This window comes from Berghia stephanieae, chromosome 15 (genome assembly GCF_034508935.2).
Source record: "Berghia stephanieae isolate SIO BIC M18660-M18661 chromosome 15, UCSD_Bste_1.3, whole genome shotgun sequence".
Taxonomy (NCBI): Eukaryota; Metazoa; Mollusca; class Gastropoda; order Nudibranchia; family Aeolidiidae; genus Berghia; species Berghia stephanieae.
The window spans coordinates 10,145,908-10,164,655 of NC_088374.1; the positions used below are offsets into that span (position 1 = coordinate 10,145,908).

Consider the following 18,748-nt stretch of genomic DNA (forward strand, 5'->3'; position numbering starts at 1 on the left):
TCAAAAAGTCAAAGTTTGTAACAAAAAAAGGGGGAAACAATGATGAAAGTTGAAGGTCATTAAATATCGTCTCCACTTAGATGAGAATCTAAGAAGCCAGGCAGATTTGTCATTAGAATTGCAGGATTTTCCTTCCCTCTACTAGCTTGATAAATTCAGTGAATACTGAATTTGAAATTTTGGATGGTTGCACAAGTTTGAAAATATGATTTTTGTGAAAAAATATGAGAAAATTTGCAGAAATGTTGGGGAAAATATGATTCATCTTTTCAAATGGTTGAAGTTGGTTGGCAAGTCTGAGTAAATACAATTGTCAAGTAGATTGGATGCTTCTGTTTAACCAAGAAAGATATTTAATGTGAATGTTTCGGGTTTCCCCTTTGTCATAACGATAAATGAAACAGTAAAGATGAAAGCTGAAGAAAGGAAGTTGTGAAAGCCATTTTTGATAGGTTTTTGGAAGTGGATGGTCCAATAGCTTGCTTTGTTCAGCTTTCTTTATAATTTAGATTTACAATCGGAATCGGCTTTCAAATAATCCAACAAGTAGAATGAAAATATGAAATCTTAGGTGAAAATCATTATTTTACCCCTCCCCATTAACAGACATACATACTGATGTCAAGTTTACAAGTTATAAGAACAATATTATGTCAAACTGTCTGGTGTTTAAAAATGAACATTATGCAAGATTTTTGGGGTTTTGAAATTTTAATTAAGGGGATAGATAGATAGACAGCTTGTCCTTAAATCTGTCCAAATGTACCTTCTCCTTCCCTATCCCTTCTTTCATTGTTACTAGATAGCGTTATATCATTATTTTACCCCTCCCCATTAACAGACATACATACTGATATCAAGTTTACAAGTTATAAGAATAATTTATTTTTATGTCAAACTGTCTAGTGTTAAAAGTGAACATTAAAAAGTTTTTTTTTGGTTTTGTTTTTAAGTTAATGGTGTGGGGAAAGTTTTATGTCACTATTTGTTGTGATAGTTTTTCCTATATTTTAATTATCGTGAACCAGATGGAGAAATCCGTTCACACGACAACGGGATAGACAACTTATCCTTAAAACTGTCCAAATGTACTTCCTCCTTCCCTATCCCTTCTTTCAGTGTTACTAGATAGCGCTACATCATTATTTTACCCCTTCCCATTAAAAGATATACATACAGATATCAAGTTTACAAGTTATAAGAACAATTTAATATTATGTCAAACTGTCTAGCGTTAAACGTGAACATTATACAATTTTTTATTTTGTTTGTTTGTTTTTTTAACTTAACGGTGTAAGGAAGATTTTGTGTCACTATTTGTTGTGATACTTTTTCCTATATTTTACTTATCGTGAACCAGATGGAGAAATCCGTTCACACGACAACGGGATAGACAACTTATCCTTAAAACTGTCCAAATGTACTTCCTCCTTCCCTATCCCTTATTTCATTGTTACTAGATAGCAAGAGTAAGTTATATGGGAAAGTAACAGGACTTTATTGTTTGTTTTTTTGTTTGTTTTTGTTTTTCTTTTAGTTAAAAACGGTATCAGTGTGATTTGATTCCCATGCCATACGAGTTAGCTTCTATGTAAGAACAATTTATTAATAATACGTCAAATTGCCTAGTGAACATTGTACAATTTTTTAAAAATTTTTAATTAAGGGGACATACAACTTGTCCTTAAAACTGTCCAAATGTACCGTCTCCTTCCCTATCCCTTATTTCATTACCAGATAGCAGCAAGTGTAAGTTATATGGGAAAGTAACAGAACTTTAGTTGGTTTCGTTTTTTTAGTTTAACAAAATGTATCAATGTGATTTGGGCCCATGTCATACGAGTTAGCTTCTATTACTATGTGCAGCTATGTGGTCTAGTTGTATGACACTCACTTTTGGACCAGAAGATCCTGGCTTTGAGCCTCGCTCTGCACATAGTTGAGTCCTTGGAGAAGGCTCTTTACTCACATTCTCTCAACGTACTCTGGTGTAATATGAGTACCACAGCGTTGACTTTGTCCCAAAAAATTGTAATATCGCTTAACAGGCGTCATGTCCCCGTCCTACATGTTAGATGTTGCTGTTTGGTCAGGGACCCCTTGTAAAATGCTTTGAGAACATTTAGTGGATATTGCTCTGTATAAAAGTTCACAATTTAAAAAGAAATTTTTTTACTTGATATAGTAAAGGTTTTTTTGAGGGTTTGTAGCACTATCTACATACAACTTACTCTTGATCAGTGTACTGGTACCAGCAGTGTGTGTTCCTTCCTGCACGCCTTTTCGACAGTCAATCAGTGCTGATGGTTAATCTCGGATCCGCACGATTTTGATGTCACTCACTCACTGACTCAATCCTCTCCGGGCCTGCTGGCACTTGAGGCGATGCAAGGGATCTACACAGGGACAGACAGACCTCTCCTTCTTTAGGTCCCTCTCCACGGTACATCTCCAAGACTCCTTGGGGCGGCCTCACTTCCTCTTTCTTTTCTCAGTGTTTCATCAAATCAGAGGTTGAATGTAAAATAAATATGATAATTTGTCACAACCTCGTATTCTGTTTCAAAAATTTTTTTTACGGCCACATGCCGTGGTCTTGACGGGTGGGGGGGGGGGGGGGGTATTAATATATATTATTCTGTAATTGCCTGTGGCAAGATTATCGAACGATCTTGACTTTTATATGTATGATCCTCTGCCATGTCAGTCTTGAAAGTTGACATTTATGTATAATCCTCCTTCATATATATGGAAAGATGTCTGTATGTTGTTTTTGTTTGAGTTGATAGTTTACTTTCCGTTGGTAGCTTACATTTATCTTTTTTATTAAACGGTCAAACTGAGGACCCGTCTTCTCCCCCTCCCCTTTATATTTTTATATGTTTGAAAAAGAAATATATATATAAAACATTGGTGTAAAAACACAAAAAAGTTAATCGATGATAATTTTTGTAGGCAATTCAAAATAATATATCAATGTATCTCTTTCTTCTTGCTTTTATTTCTTAATATGATTTTATTATTTTGTTGATAAAGGTTATATTTTATTCTCTGACTTGACATCATGATTAATTAGCGAATTCATGTTTTGATTGACTTTTGGGCTGAATCATTAATTTTATTCAAATAGTTATAAGACTTTATTTGAGTAGTTATTATAATTTATAAACTGACATTGTTTATATTTTCTTCGTCATCATCACCATAATGGTTGACCTATTCATCACAAAATTGCCTTCGTCCCCATCATCATCCTTGTTATTATCATCATCATTGTCACAATTAATTGTCTTCACAATCCTCTTAGTATTCTTATTATCCCCCTCCCACTTGCATGTAATCAAACAGATCTGATGCATTCACGATGAGCACCTATCCATCAGAAGATGCCCTGTCCGCGGGCACGGCCTCCACAGCATCACTGCGGGCCATCGGGGTAGGCTCTGGGTACCCATCATCATCATCAGGTCGTGGGCCATCGCCTCCCCTGAGTCTGTCGGAATCCACCCCCACCCACACAGACTTTACAGAGGGGACCCCCAGCTTCACCAATTCCAGCCCTAGCTGCTCAAGTGACGTCATGGGTAAGAATAGAGGGGTTTTTTTTTTTGGGGGGGGGGGGGGGGGGGGTTAAGGGAATGAATTGCTGAACTGCCAACTTGAAATTTAAAATATTTGTAGTTTCCAGGGGGGGGGGGGGGGGGGGGGGGGGGGGAAGAAAAGAAGGAAAATTCACTTTAAGTAGCTTTAGAAATAAACAATTTTCCCTCAGTATGATCCAAAAATGGTCCAAAGTCCAAACGGAATACGGAATAAATTGCTGAACTGCCAACTTGAAATTTAAAATATTTGTAGTTTCCAGGGGGGAAGAAAAGAAGGAAAATTCACTTTAGGTAGCTTTAGAAATAAACAATTTTCCCTCAGTATGATCCAAAGATGGTCCTAAGTCCAAACGGAATGAATTGCTGAACTGCCAACTTGAAATTTAAAATATTTGTAGTTTCCAGGGGGGAAGAAAAGAAGGAAAATTCACTTTAGGTAGCTTTAGAAATAAACAATTTTCCCTCAGTATGATCCAAAGATGGTCCTAAGTCCAAACGGAATGAATTGCTGAACTGCCAACTTGAAATTTAAAATATTTGTAGTTTCCAGGGGGGAAGAAAAGAAGGAAAATTCACTTTAAGTAGCTTTAGAAATAAACAATTTTCCCTCAGTATGATCCAAAAATGGTCCAAAGTCCAAATAATACGGATGATTGCTGAACTGCCAACTTGAATTTAAAATTATTGTAAAGTTCAGGGGAAGAAAGAATGAAAATTCACTTTAAGTAGCTTTGAAAATAAACCTAATTTTCACTCAGTATGATCCAAATGTCCATAAAAATCCCAACGGTATGAATTGCTGAACTGCCAACTTGAAATTTAAAATATTTGTAGTTTCCAGGGGGGAAGAAAAGAAGGAAAATTCACTTTAAGTAGCTTTAGAAATAAACAATTTTCCCTCAGTATGATCCAAAAATGGTCCAAAGTCCTGAATAATATTGGTGGTTCTAGGGAACTGAACTTACTTTTTCAACAAGGTTTATTGAGTCAAAGATGCGAATGCAGATCTGAAGCTAATGTTTAATGAAAATCTGTCATAAATTAATTATTTGGTAATACATTTATTGAAACTGCTTTAATTTGACTTGTATGACGAAATCGTCCATAAAAATCTCCTCTGCTTATTAGTATTTTTGGGTTGTTTTTTTTTCCCTTGAATTAAAATGGTTTGGCAACCAAAGCTACTGATATGCATCTTTGGTTCACTGAAACTTATTGAAAAGACGTTTGGTGCCAGATCATATTATATGACCAGGAATTTGAAGGTATTGTTGAATTCTACCGAGAGCAAATTTAGATTTTAAACCGCCAGTTTTTGAACATATGATTAGTCATTGTCATGGCTAAGTGAATCTTTCTGGTGTAATTATGATGAATGAAGACACATGTCTGATGCTGGTTGCTTTGACCTGTTCCATCCACCACCTTCCCCAAACCCCCAACACCACCACCACCACCACCAACTCGCGCTTTGAGCACGTTTAGTGGATATTGCGCTGTATATTAAAAAAAAAAAAATCTTTTAATTTAAAAAAAAGCTCAAGCTCAACTCAAGAATTTTAAATAGACAGGTTCAGGGTGGAAATGTAAGGGTGGAGCAGGATTGCTGTGTCGATGGACTTTACTGTTTCTTCCCCTCCACCACCCGACTTTGGTACTCCCTTCCAACTACTTGTAAACAAGCCCTTTCGACTGATGACTTCAAAAAATCGTTCCCTGCTTCCCTCTAAAATCCCTGTTACTGAAAAGACAGCCATACAATCTTCAGCCCGAAGCTTTGGCCTGAATGGAAGAAGGACTTGGGACTATTTTATAAAACAAAATGAGATACAATGGCATCATTTTTTAAAATATCTTTCTCTCTCTCTCTCTCTCTCTCTCTCTCTCTCTCTCTCTCTCTCTCTCTCTCTCTCTCTCTCTCTCTCTCTCTCTCTCTCTCTCTCTCTCTCTCTCTCTCTCTCTCTCTCTCTCTCTCTTTTCAAATTTATAATCTCCCTTTTTGACATTGTAAACCTACTTATATTAATTTGACTATTGTCGTGTTTTCAGATTTTTGACTAAAATGCGTACATTTTTAATAATTGTTATAGTGAATGGCATAATCAGTCAGATGGTGAAAAGGGAAAAATATGTGAAAATTAGCATTGATATTGGGGGAAAATACGTGTCAGTGCATGACATCAGTCAGAAGGTAAAAAATTTTGGATCTGCATTTTAAAAAAAACCATTTTCATTTTCTGAAGCATTTTAATCTTCATTTGAAGTTAATCGGGTGATTTTTCATGAAGTTATGGTCAGATGTATGGGAAAGGTATCCAGCAACTTTTCTCAAATTTCATACTTTTTCAACTTGACTAGCTGTAAAAAAATATTTAGAAGTGAAATTAAGCTTTGATATTTCCCGAAGATGTGCAAAAAGGGTTGATTTAATCATTTATGACAATAACTCATTTTTGATTTTTTAAAAATTGACCTTCTACCTAAACTTGGCAATATCTCAGTTCAAACCTTTTCACCATCTGACTGAGTATGCATATGATAAATTTTTTTAAAGGATTGAGGTTGGCTGGCAAGGCAAGCCTGTCAATACTAGATTTGATTTAATTCTTGTACCTGAGAATTACTCAATACAAGCGTGCATACATCTTAACGTTTTATTTATTTATTTTTTTTCAATTCCTCCTTATTTTCTCTCCTTCCTTTCTTTTCTTTCTGTCTTTCTCTATCATATTTCACTCCTATCTATCGTTCTGTCCATCTTTTCTTGTGGTACTAAGATTTCTCTGGTAAGTCTGCCCGTATTTCAGAATTTATAGATGTTGATATTTATATATATGTCCACAGCTGCTATTGCTAACAAAATACAAAATCAAATAATTCAATAGGTCACCATTGATGCTTTGATGTTCTATGACAAAACGGTTTTTAAATACATTTTTGAGGATCAAGTCCTCCCCTCCCCCCTCCTTCTCTCTCTCTCTCTCTCTCTCTCTCTCTCTTTCTCTCTCTCTCTCTCTCTCTCTCTCTCTCTCTCCCCCCCCCCCACCCTCCCTTCCTCCCCAAAGATATTACAAAATTTTGGAACAAAAAATAACAAAACAAGCTGTTTCATTCATTCTTTGTTCATTACATATTTCCGTCCACAACTTTTGGTTGCTTAATTTTCAAATTATTGTGATGCCAGGAGTATGATTAATCCGTCCTTCTCTTGGAAGATAGAGAAAAAAATACCCAACCCAATAAAAACATCAACAAATTTAGTTTTGTCATTGAAGGTCAAAGCAGCTTTTTTTTCGTACTTACGTGGAATATTATTAGGCTGTCAATATTGCAATTAATTATTTATTTGTTATCTCATCATTATGATCATTCAACTCATCGTTATGAATATGTATTTATTTTAAAATTTTGATTCGTTGATTAGTTTGGATTTTTTGTTTTTTGGTTGTTTTGTTTAAAATTTTCTTTCGATCATTTTCATTTAAATTTTTTTTTTTTGTTATTCCTATTGACGATGTCGTCTTTTGTTGTGAAAGTTTCGGGCAAATAAGAATTGGGCTTGTTTTCAGGTTGGTGACTAACTGCGTTCATTTTTTTTTTTTTTAATTGTGGTGATTTTACAACAAATACGTAGCTTGCTCTTCTTACAACTTGGGAAAATTGGCAGTAAAAGTTGTTATGGTTGGTTTTCGTTTTGTGATTCAAATCTGTCTTTTTGCTCTATTGTCTCAAATGCGGTAAACCCCTTTGAAAACAAGCATCATCTAGAGGTGCACATATAAGACACACCCATGCCTACGTGCAAAAATAAACACACAGCTACTCAGTTGGTAGAGCACTCTCTTCACATGCAAAAGGACCGAGATCGATCCCCGGTGCAGCCGAGATTTTTTCTGACCCCCACCTCCCCGCTGTCCACCCAGCAGTGATTGGGTAGATGGGTCTGTTAGATCTTGCAGAAAATACATTGCGAAAGACTAGTGTCCTATCCAAAGGACAGCAAGCAATTGCTATTGTCCGTTTCACGCCTCGGAAACCGGGATAAACCCCGGCTCCATGGACCTCAAGGCTCTTAAAAGGACTACTACTTATGCAATATTAAATTCATTAATATGAGGAGCGTATTGGGAGATATTCAGAAAAAGTATATTGCAGTCAGTGTGCTTATTTGTACGGATTTTTCCAAGCTGTGCTTTGTAAATGAGAGAATATACAATCGACAGAGAAAATGATTTTAAAAATATAATATATTTGTATAATTTTTTTAAAAATAATGTTATTTAAGTTATGGCTCTTGTTTGTAGATACAACGTTAAAAAATCTTGTCAGTTGAAGTCATTGAGATATTTTTTGTGAACATTATATGAAGTAGATTATAGAGTTTTATAAAGAAATTAACAAAGAAAAAAAGCGCGTAAAACCCTTAAAAACTAAACAAAACAAGTCTTTTTCATAATACTTTTTTCTTTACTACTAAAATTCAATCCCTTTGCAGGCAGGCTTTGTTTTGTTTTGTTTTGTTTTTTCTTTCTCTAACATTATATAATACCTTAATTTTTTCACATAGACATATGTCAAGCTAACTGATGAGGGAAATGTTGGCTTTTAAGAGATTTTTTTATTTATGGCAAAATAGATATCTCTCTTTTTTTTTTTTGATAGAATGACTACATTTGATTTCTCAAAATATTTTCTCACTCTTCTCCTTATTCACACAGTTCATTTTTTTAGTTCATTCAATATTTTTTTATTTTTTTGTCTTATACACCGTTTTGTTTTTATTTGTATTTTTAATTGTTGTAAGGATATTTCTTTTGAGATGCTTCATTTCAACTTGATATGTTTTGTTTTGCAGATTTTACTTTGTTTTGTTTTTTTGGGTTTGCTTTTTTTTTTCTTCGTCTTTTCTATCTTAAGTTATATTTTCTACACCATGTTTGTTCAGTGTTTCTAGCTGGCCAGTATTTAAAAACAAATTTTTTTCATTTTCCAAATCATGTTTTTATTTTAGTTTTATTTAGGCTTTTTAGAATCAGTGGAGTGGAGGCTTTGATATAGCTGAGTGTTCTTGTATTTTAAATCAATGTGGCTGTAAAACTTTGCATTTTATGGAATAATTAATTTGTGTGGAGTGAAACAGAAACGGCTTTCTCGCTGCTTCTCATTGTCCCCCTAATTATGTTGTAGAGGTTCATATTGAAAGATGCTAGTGATAGAGTCTACTGTTTTCTTCTTTTGAAAATTGGAAGATAAAAATATTTTATGGAAATCAACCCAAATGATGTGAACTCTAAAATTTGACTGACGTTGAACACTTAGGAATGACAGAATTAATATTTGAGACAATAAAATAAACAGCTACCGAGGTAAAACTTTGAATTGAGATGGATCTCTTATGGAGAGGATGTGCTTTTAAAGATCCAAAGACAGTTTATTATGCAGACAGCAGTCTTACGACTTACTTACTTACTTGGCCCTTGGCTCTTTGGAGGGCCATAAGCCATCTATGACTCCTCTTCAGCACACTCTGTCCTGAGCTGCTTTTGTTGCTCCCTGCCAGCTTATTCCCATCTCTTCTAGCTCCAGCCCCTCTTCCTCTTGCCTTGCGGGTTCAGGGATTGGTATAGTACCTGTTTCTGGCTCAGTGCGTGTGTCCTACCCAGCCCCACTTCCTCTGCAGAATCTGCTCCACACTGGTTCCTGCCCAGCTCGCTCGGGAGGGCGTAGTGGAAGACAGAACTAAATAGAAGAAATTTGTTGTACATTGATGAAAGGTTGGATTTTAGAGGTTGATTGCTGCATTTGAATCTAGGAAACTAGACATGTCTATCAAGGATGAGTTGAAATGACTTTATATAGATGAGGAATTTCACTTTCCAATCTTCACAAGTTGTCTTGCTTTTAAGTAGAATCCAGGAATATCATTTATACCTTTGCCGTATAATGTCAATATTCATTGTGAAGATTTTAACATGTTACAAAGCGAGTAAGACTTCATTTTTTGGACACATGAAGACAAAAAAATAAATAAGTACATGTTCCTGTGGTCTCCTTATATTCCTTTAAATCCTTTAGAAAACTCCTTGAATTTCAACATGGAATTGCTGGTAGAAACTCTGTAATATAAGTAGATGAAATCCATAGTTGGAAAAGGAGATGGAATGGTGGCTTCATTGAAGGATGTCAGACGCGAAATGTGAGAGGAGGTGTGTGAAGGTATCTAAGTTTGGAGCTGATGTGTTGAAGTTGATGTCTTCAGGAAGTTTGTTCAAGTCGACAATTATTCTAGGACAGTATAGTAGTTTGCATTGCGAGAGAGTGGAACAAATTGGTGGTTTGAGGTCTGGTTTGGAGATTTCCATTATCTTGAGCTTTTATATAGTGCAATTTCCACAAAATTATGTGCTCAGTGCTTTACATATGGTCCCTGACCAACAGCACTGTGTAACATGTAGAATGAGACATGACACGTGTTAGGCGATGATACAATTTTTCAGACAGACAACGCTATAAATGGCCAGGTCCTCATTTTACACCTTAGTATGGTGAAAGAATGTGAGTTAAGAGCCTTTTCCAAGAATTCAACCATGCACTGAGAGAGGCTTGAACCCAGGACCTTCCTATCTGAAGGCGAGTGTCATACCATAAGACCACGTAGTCGCATAAAGTCTGTTTTATCTCGTACATCATTGTGATATGTTTTTGTTGTTGTTGTTGTTGTTGTTGTTGTTGTTGTTGTTGTTGTTGTTGTCATACAATATATTATTGCTCTTATGTGTCTTGTATTGAGGTTTGGATGTGACTTTTAGGTAGTTTCTTGTATCTACTTATTTTTGTCCTCTGAACTTCTTCCTTTTATTTTTAATTACATTTTTATTTCAACTATCAAACCCTTATATTTCCTCTGGACATACAGCTACATATAACTATAACGTCCAGAGATAATGAGATCGTTTGTCCAAAGATTTAGGACACGCCCAAATTAAATCAATTTTATTTTTTTCATTCTCCTATCACTGAAAACAAGTTTGACATTATTTTCATTAAGATTTTTTAAAATGGTCTTTTATAAATGAAATACTAATTTAACGTTTATTGCCTGAAGCAAGTTGAAGGTTGGACATTATGCAGACATTATAAATCAAATTTTATTAGGATGATGCAACTGAAATTTTTTTTAAAATGTGCTGTAAAACATGAGCATGTGTAGTGGATATTGCGCTACATAAAAGCTCAATTTATAGAATGCTTATTGATTGTCTTCTGAAAGAATCTGCGTTTTATCATAGTTATGATATATACATATTTTAGGTGGGGAAAATGTCTTATCAGTTTTGAGAGGTGTGTGGTCAAAATCAGTCTGTTATGAGAGGAGATTGGTCAAGATTGTGACAAAGATGTTCACCTTATTTGCTGGTCTTCCTTGGAAAATGTTATTTTCAGAAAATATTATGCTTGGGTGCAAAGATTTCCGGTTTAATCCGGATTTCTGGCTTTTAAAAATTGTTTTCAGTTTATTCCCAGCCTCTTGGTCACCCTAACATAATATTGTTGTGAGGCAGTAGGTCACATGTCAAAATAAGTTTGTTTCTTGGATTTGTTGGGAACGGAATGGATCTCAGGCTTTTACGTCCTGACATGACCCACTTAGTATCCATGATTTTGGTACTACGTGAAATGTCACAATCAGATTTTGAAAATCTGACAAATTAGCTGACAATGGTATTCTGATGGAAATTTAATTGACATGACTTGTAGAAATACGACAGCTTCTTTTCTTGATGTTATTTTTATGTTCTTTCTCTCTGGAGTCAAATTTAGGTTGACATTATTTGGCCGTGTCTCATTTTTATTTTATTTATTTGAACAATCTTTATTTATTTTTGCTACTTTCTTTTCTTTTTTTTTCTTCTTTTTAAAAAATCAGTTTTCTTAATTTTGATTAAAAAACAAAAAATTGGAGTCAGTTAATAGTTCAAACTTCTGTTATTTTGTCTTTTATGAGATTGTTATGCAATTAGAAAAATCTTTGGCAGAGCTGCATATTTGAATTCATTTGTCGTGTCGATTTTACAAAAAGATACCTTAGCTTAAATATCTTTTGTTGAAAAATAATTTTTAGATTTTTGGTCATTATTTTTAACTTCTAATTTTCTTTTTGTTTGTTTTGGTTTGGTTTGGTTTGTTTTGTTTTCGTCTGATTTTTTAATTTCATTTTTTTTTCCATATTGATTTACCATTCATTTTTCTTTATTTCCTTTTTCTTTCTTTGCTGCTGGTGGTGACATACGATCAAAATCACAAAATCAATTGTTGCTTTTTTTCTCTTTTTTTCTCTCTTTGTTTCTACCATTGGGTCGCTCATTGTTATTGGTCATCATGGTCCTTTAGTGACTAACAAAAAAACTGTGGTCACATTTTGTACCCCACCACCAACCTACCCTACCACTACCCCCGCTGCCATCACCACCACCACCCCCCTTGCTGCCATTGCTACTGTTACTTCTACTCCTGCTCCTTCCACGGCCGCCGCCACTTCCTCTTCTTCTGCGGCAACTGAGAGCCATGTTACCTTTAAGCTCCCTCCCTCTTCGTCGGGACTGGATGATGGCGATGATCATGATGGAGCTCGGGTTCATTCTCAACATCGTAACAAAGATGAAAAAGATAAAGAAGAATGTAAATATTATTTGAATTTTTTCCCTTCTTCTCGAGAATGCGAAATGAAAAAAAATAAAAAAATTTAAACTAAATTGCATTGTGATGTCGATTTTCTTCTTGCATCGTTCATTTAGTCGTGTTCAATAGATTTTGTGATGCAAACAAATACTCATTTGAAATTTTCTTTTTTGTTTTCATAATACGAATTATTATTGAAGAGACAAAAAATAGAAAAAGCAAAAATGAGATTAAAAGATTTAAAATGTGCATTGTGATATCGGTCATCCTCTAGCATCGTTCATGGAAGTGTTGAATGTTTTGTATGTTTGCTGATGCTTCCGTTGTTGCACTGTTCAATATTTATCTATGATCATAACTGAGAGTTTCATCTGAATCAACTATTTCAGACCTACCACTGATAAAAAATCAGTTTTTCCAGATTCTTCTGGAGCTATTTTTGTTTGTTTTTTTTTTGGGTTCCCTTTTAACAAAATTTGTTTGTAAACTTTAAGTATGAGAATTGATAATACTAGTTTTATTTTTTAGTAAGAAATGGACATTCGACTAAATTTGACAACTTTTTATCAATTCTGAAGCATTTTAAAATGGCGTCCTAAATTTTAAGTGTTGGTGTTGGCTAGGGATCCTCTGTAAAGCGCTTTGAGCATGTTTAGTGGATATTGCGCTATATAAAAGCTCAATTTATCGTGGACAAAATTGATGAGTGAGCCAAGATGACCATGCTTTAAATTTATCTCTGATTAGCTAAAAATCATGAAAATGTGACTTAAGTACTTTTAGTACTGGGGTCTTCGTTTTCTTCTTTGTCTTAACTGTGACTGTCTCAGTGTGTCACATTATTTATATGTTTATTTTCTGCATTCTCTCCCCTTTGCCTCCTTCTTCTCTCAGCCTTTAAATACAATTTGGGTTAGTCACTCTCAGTTTTGATCGTGATAGCAAGTATAATGCACTGGTTGTAATTTCTATAATCTGTATGGAGCACTGTTGTCTTATTTATTTATTTATATAGCCAAGGCACAGCAGTGTTGTCTTCCACACAGAATTGTTGTCATGTAGAAATATCTCTATGTTGGTTAGTTTGCTTGCCTAGTTTCATTGGAAAGCTGTTATGACTAAGCCGATACTGCACTGCTGCTGAAAGAGTGTTACAGGATAATCAGAAAATTTGTATTATGGACAGAATGATGTACATGGGGTGAAGAGTGAGAGAGGGGGGGGGGGGGTTCTATTTTTAAAAAAATCTTTTGATATACCTAAATTTATTTGGAAATTGTTGGGTGATTCCAAAAATGAATTTCCTTTTTTTTTGTGATATTCAATTGTCGTGAAAGAACTTTTTTAACAGCTTCTCTGGTTGATGTTAAATGACTAACAAAATGGTTGGTCTCAAGAGTAAAAAAAATATTTTCCCCCTTGTTATTTTTTTATATCAACTTTTCCTCTATACTTTTTCGTGAATTTTAAGTTCTTTTTAAGCAAAACCACCATAACTAATTCCACTCGTGTCACCTTTCCCTTCCCTCCCTACCTTCTGTGTCATATAAATTGGACAGTTACAAGTGAAAGAAATACTAACTAACCCATGAGAATCTGTGGACTGTAAAAATTAATAAACAAAAACGAATATAAAACAAAAAAAAGAGCAAAATACCAAACACAGAACGTTAACTCACTCAATCCTAGAGATTTTAGCTACTTTTCAAAACTGGAAGAAAAAGTATTAAAATGAGCATGTAAAAAGATAGTTTTATTCAACTACCATTAACATGCAAAAACTAAAGCTTTGATACTACGCCTATAATAATTTGTCTCAGAATAATGTATGAAATTTAAATAGCATGGGGTAAAAGTAATCCCGGTATTATACTATGGATATAGTCCGTGTTAGGGGTGAGTGAGTTAAACCCTTTTCTGCAGCCAATAACAAAAAAACAATAAAAACTCAAATACATTTCTAGAAAGCCAGATCTACAACAGAGAAATATTCAGTTCGTCCTCTCCGTATAAAAAATCTTGAAAAGTAAACATTTGTTTTCAGATGAACTAAAAGGATTGTAAATTTTGTGTCAGGTTCAGTTGAAGCAATCGGTTCTACTTTATTTCTGTTTCAGCACCTACCCTTCTTGATTGTCACAAGTACAAACACAAGCAACTGTGCTTTGCTACCGCGCCCTCTCCCTTTACAACACTAGCTGAATGTACATGCCATATGGCTTGTTTTTTGTCAATGCTTTATCTGTCATGAATTGTGTCTTAAGATTGCATTTTGTATAACTATTTTCAGATAGTATTGCTGTAATTATTTTTGTTACCCTTAGCCCTCAAAGCAGTATTAAATCAAAATGTTACCCTCTTTTTTTATTTTTAAAATTTGTTTTTTAAAACCTCAGGAATGAGAGACATCCAATGTTTGTCGTCACTTTGCCAGTTTAGTTTTATCTTCATCTTATATATAAATACGCATTAAACATAGGCATAGGGATATTGACCTTTTAAAAAATGTTACCCTCTTGAAATTTTTTTGTTATCCTGCAGATTATGCTATCACTAGCTGCTCTAGCAATTTTCTCAGCTTACGTCTGCATCAAATTATTTAAAGTGTTATATTTTCCTTTTTGTACTACCAGTAGTGCAAGCGCTCTGTTTTCTCTCTCTCTCTCTCTCTCTCTCTCTCTCTCTCTCTCTCTCTCTCTCTCTCTCCTCTCTCTTCTCTCTCTCTCTCTCTCCTCTCTCTCTCTCTCTCTCTCCTCTCTCTCTCTCTTCTCTCTCTCTCTCTCTCTCTCTTCTCTCTCCTCTTCTCTCTCTCTCTCTCTCTCTCTCCTCTCTTCTCTCTCTCTCTCTCTCTCTCTCTCTCTCTCCTCTCTCTCTCTCTCTCTCTCTCTCTCTCTCTCTCTCTTCTCTCTCTCTCTCTCTCTCTCTCTCTCTCTCTCTCTCTCTCCTCTCTCTCTCTCTCTCTCTCTCTCTCTCTCTCTCTTCTCTCTCTCTCTCTCTCTCTCTCTCTCTCTCTCTCTCTCTCTCTCTCCTCTCTCTCTCTCTCTCTCTCTCTCTCTCTCTCTCTCTCTCTCTCTCTCTCTCTCTGAGCCAAGTGGAGGGTGTCGTCTCAATTGGATCCTGAGTTCGGCACTAACCATGTGACTTTTAATTCTCTGTTTTCATCTTACACTTCTCCATACCTTATTTTTCTTATCATTATTGATACAAGTGCTCCACACTTTTGTCTGAATCTTGACCTGATGTGATAATAATAATAATAATAATAATAGATCTTTATTGTCCATAAATATGGCAATTTGTCATTTAGTTACACTTGTCATAACGTTATATGATAACTATAACATTGAACAGACACCTCACTCCTACCCATTCTCTCTCTCTCTCTCTCTCTCTCTCTCTCTCTCTCTCTCTCTCTCTCTCTCTCTCTCTCTCTCTCTCCTCTCTCTTCCTCTCTTTCTTTCACGCATGCGACATACACAACATTAACATTTTCATTTCATTTTCAATTCGTTACATTCTTGGCAATTCAACAGCAAATATTATCATCATTATCAATTGGTCACTTCATCTAGCCTAACATTAAACAAATTAATCAGTCAATCAGTCAACGCATCAATCCTTGGTTTTGCTGTACCATATGAAATATTCAACATTTTTATTGCTGATGGAACGAACGTTGATTTATACTTGTTAGTTCCACATTTAATCTGACAAAAACTTCTCCCAGATGGCAAAAGATCAAATTCATGGTATAAAATATGTTTTTTTATTGTTGGTAATTGAGAATGCTTTCCTTTATATTGCTTTATATTGATGTCATGAGGCATAGCGGCCTGGCAAAAATCAGGACAAAAATACAGAAATGCATGAAGCTGGGTTCAAACCTGGGACCTTCCGGGTCACAGTGCAATGCCTTAACCACTCAGTCACTTCGCCCAAATTGATAACATTTTCCAACGAACTTTATTGTCGTTTTGGTTCATGAAGGTAGCGTATGATATGTTGTTCCTGTTTTTAGCTCTTATTAGCTCATTGAAAAGTTGACCACTATGTTGTGGCCATTTAACTACTAAAACTGAAAGCAGGCTTGAAAACAGAAATAACTTCTTTTTTTTCCCCTTTTCTTTAAAAATAATAAAGTTTTTATTTTATTTTGTGAAATCGTAGTGAAAAAGAATAACTTTCGACTACCTGCTGCTCCCACCTCAAAACCCGTCAATGTCCTGATTCACTGCATATTGTATGTCTTGCATGGCACTAGTTTTGACATTTTTTTACTACTACTAATCATCATCATCATCATCATCATCATCATTATACAACACTCATTTCTTTAGGAAAAAAAGGTTGAGTGCATTGATAATATTTACCCCTGATTACAATGAAACAAATGAATCTTGTGGTTGCATTTAACTACTTAAGACTTGTCTAAAAAAAAAAAACTAAATAAAAAAACACAACTATATCAACACAGAATAGAGAGAGAGAGAGAGGAATCAATTGATGCAGGTTTTAATACTTTAAAATAATCTAATGTGTGTGTAGAAAACGTTTAAATAAAAACTTTATATGGAAGAGAACTGGAGTTAGGGTTCCGTGCCAGTAAACCCACTTAAGATATGTTTACAAATTAAAAAACAATAATTCTGGTTGCTTATGTTTGTGTGTGTGTTTGTGTGTACATATATATATATATATATATATATATATATATATATATATATATATATATATATATATATATATATAAATATAACATGTGTGTGTGTGTGTGTTTGCCATTTCTTAACTGGGGGACAGTCTGTGAGGATAGGCTGGCAGATAGGGGGAGAGGAAATAAGGGAGATGTTGCAGATTTGTGCATAGAAAATTCAAAGTATGCCGAAGTTATTACCTTTGATATTCAATGTAACCAAAAAAAAATGAAAGAATAAAAAAATTATTTTTCCAGACTATTTATACTTTATTATATCCCCTCTTGTTTTTCCTATCTGCCCTTAACCAATTAACTTCCTTACTTCAGAAAGGCGCATATTTTGCCAGAAAACTCGTCGACTTTTATCTTGGCAAAAACTCTCAAAACCTGGGACTTAAGGAAATTCTGGCAACGTCCCAGGATTTTAAAGAGTTTTTTGTCAAGACAAAAGTCATTTATTTAACTCTATCAATATTTGATACAGTTTTGAATGTATTTGCTCGTCAAAGTAATATGTGACTGTTCCCTGTTTTGATTGGACTGTACCTGAACATTTGCAGTGAGGGCCCATGGGGCCTTTTGCAACCACAAGCCATTGAAGATTTGAAGGAAGAGTTTTTTGTTGAAAATTTTAAAACCTCGTCTTCCTGGAGTATGGCAGGTGATCTGTTAATATTCATGACTTTATCTTGCAGTTTTGTGGATGGAGCATGTCCCCAAAACCTCACACGTTTCCCCCTACCTTTATCCTTAACATAGTAAAATTAAATACAAATAGTTCATACTGGCAATCACTTGTTTTTATTTAAGAGCAAAAAGTTATTGGCCATGATCTAATAGTGGGGGGCTGCCTGAAGCCTGGGATCGTGAAAATACTAACGAAAGATTGATTATGGAGAGGCTTCGGATGTGAACAATACAGACAATGGACGTTTTGGGTACAAACCCTTCATCAGCACAATAGCATCTGAAGCGTCTCCATTATCACTCTTTCATTAGTATGGCCATGATCTACCTGCACATATTTTGCAAGTCCGATATCTGCGCCGAATTATGAGTTTGTTTTAACATTATTGTAATGGACGATATTTTACATTGGTTTGAGACTATTTCCACAACAACAAGGAGTCCATAACAATTTAGGTTATTAGACCTGCAAATAAGTACACTCGGGCCAGAATGGAAATAAACTATTTGGTTTCTTACTTTGATGAAATGGAATTATATTCAATTAATTAAAATACTCGTACAGATTTTAAAGTAAGCCCAAAATGCAATTGTTTTTCAAAATTTTCACGGTTTTTCTTTCTTCTTCTTCTTCTTGAGCGTGGCATGTATCCAGATCCCAGTTCTCAGCTTGTTTTCCTCAATCTGCAATGTTCAGTTTAGGCCGATACATTTTATCTACATACAGGGACATCTCATAACATATTTAACAGTCATGGAAGTTTAGAGTGTATTGTATTATTTATAAAGTGTTAAAAATTGTGCTCAATAGTTATCCATTGAAGCCTTCCTTTCATTACCCCCCCCCCCCCACGCACCCCCCTCCCCACCCCCTTTAAATTATTACTTTTCATTCCCCTCATCCTATAGATAATAAATTTTAATTTTTGACTCATTTCTCCTTTCCATCTAGACATGGGTGGTGTCAGTCCTTTAGAGAACATGGACTCTCCGACAACGTCCCACTCTCTCCACCACCACCATCATCATCGCAGTCCCGATCTCCATCAGCACAAGGTAAAAATGATGCATTCTGGGAAGACTG

General features: G+C 35.0%; 2 protein-coding genes across 5 annotated transcripts in view; both read left to right on the forward strand.

Annotated features, from left to right (window-relative positions):
* LOC144960448 (phosphatidylinositol 4-phosphate 5-kinase type-1 gamma-like) overlaps window positions 1–3,584 on the forward strand; it is a 56,332-nt gene extending 52,748 nt beyond the window's left edge. The window contains exon 17 of the mRNA XM_078893534.1: window positions 3,349–3,584. The gene's annotated coding sequence lies outside the window, so the exon portion shown is untranslated. The remainder of the gene's footprint in view (window positions 1–3,348) is intronic.
* LOC144960449 (uncharacterized) overlaps window positions 3,365–18,748 on the forward strand; it is a 31,266-nt gene continuing 15,882 nt past the window's right edge. For 3 of the 4 annotated variants that reach the window (XM_078893539.1, XM_078893538.1, XM_078893537.1), the window contains exons 1-3: window positions 3,365–3,584; window positions 11,994–12,281; window positions 18,617–18,748. The exon at window positions 18,617–18,748 is cut by the window's right edge and continues 128 nt beyond it. In XM_078893539.1, the coding sequence (XP_078749665.1) occupies window positions 3,365–3,584; window positions 11,994–12,281; window positions 18,617–18,748 (640 nt within the window). The remainder of the gene's footprint in view (window positions 3,585–11,993; window positions 12,282–18,616) is intronic. The other variant, XM_078893540.1, reaches the window with a different exon arrangement.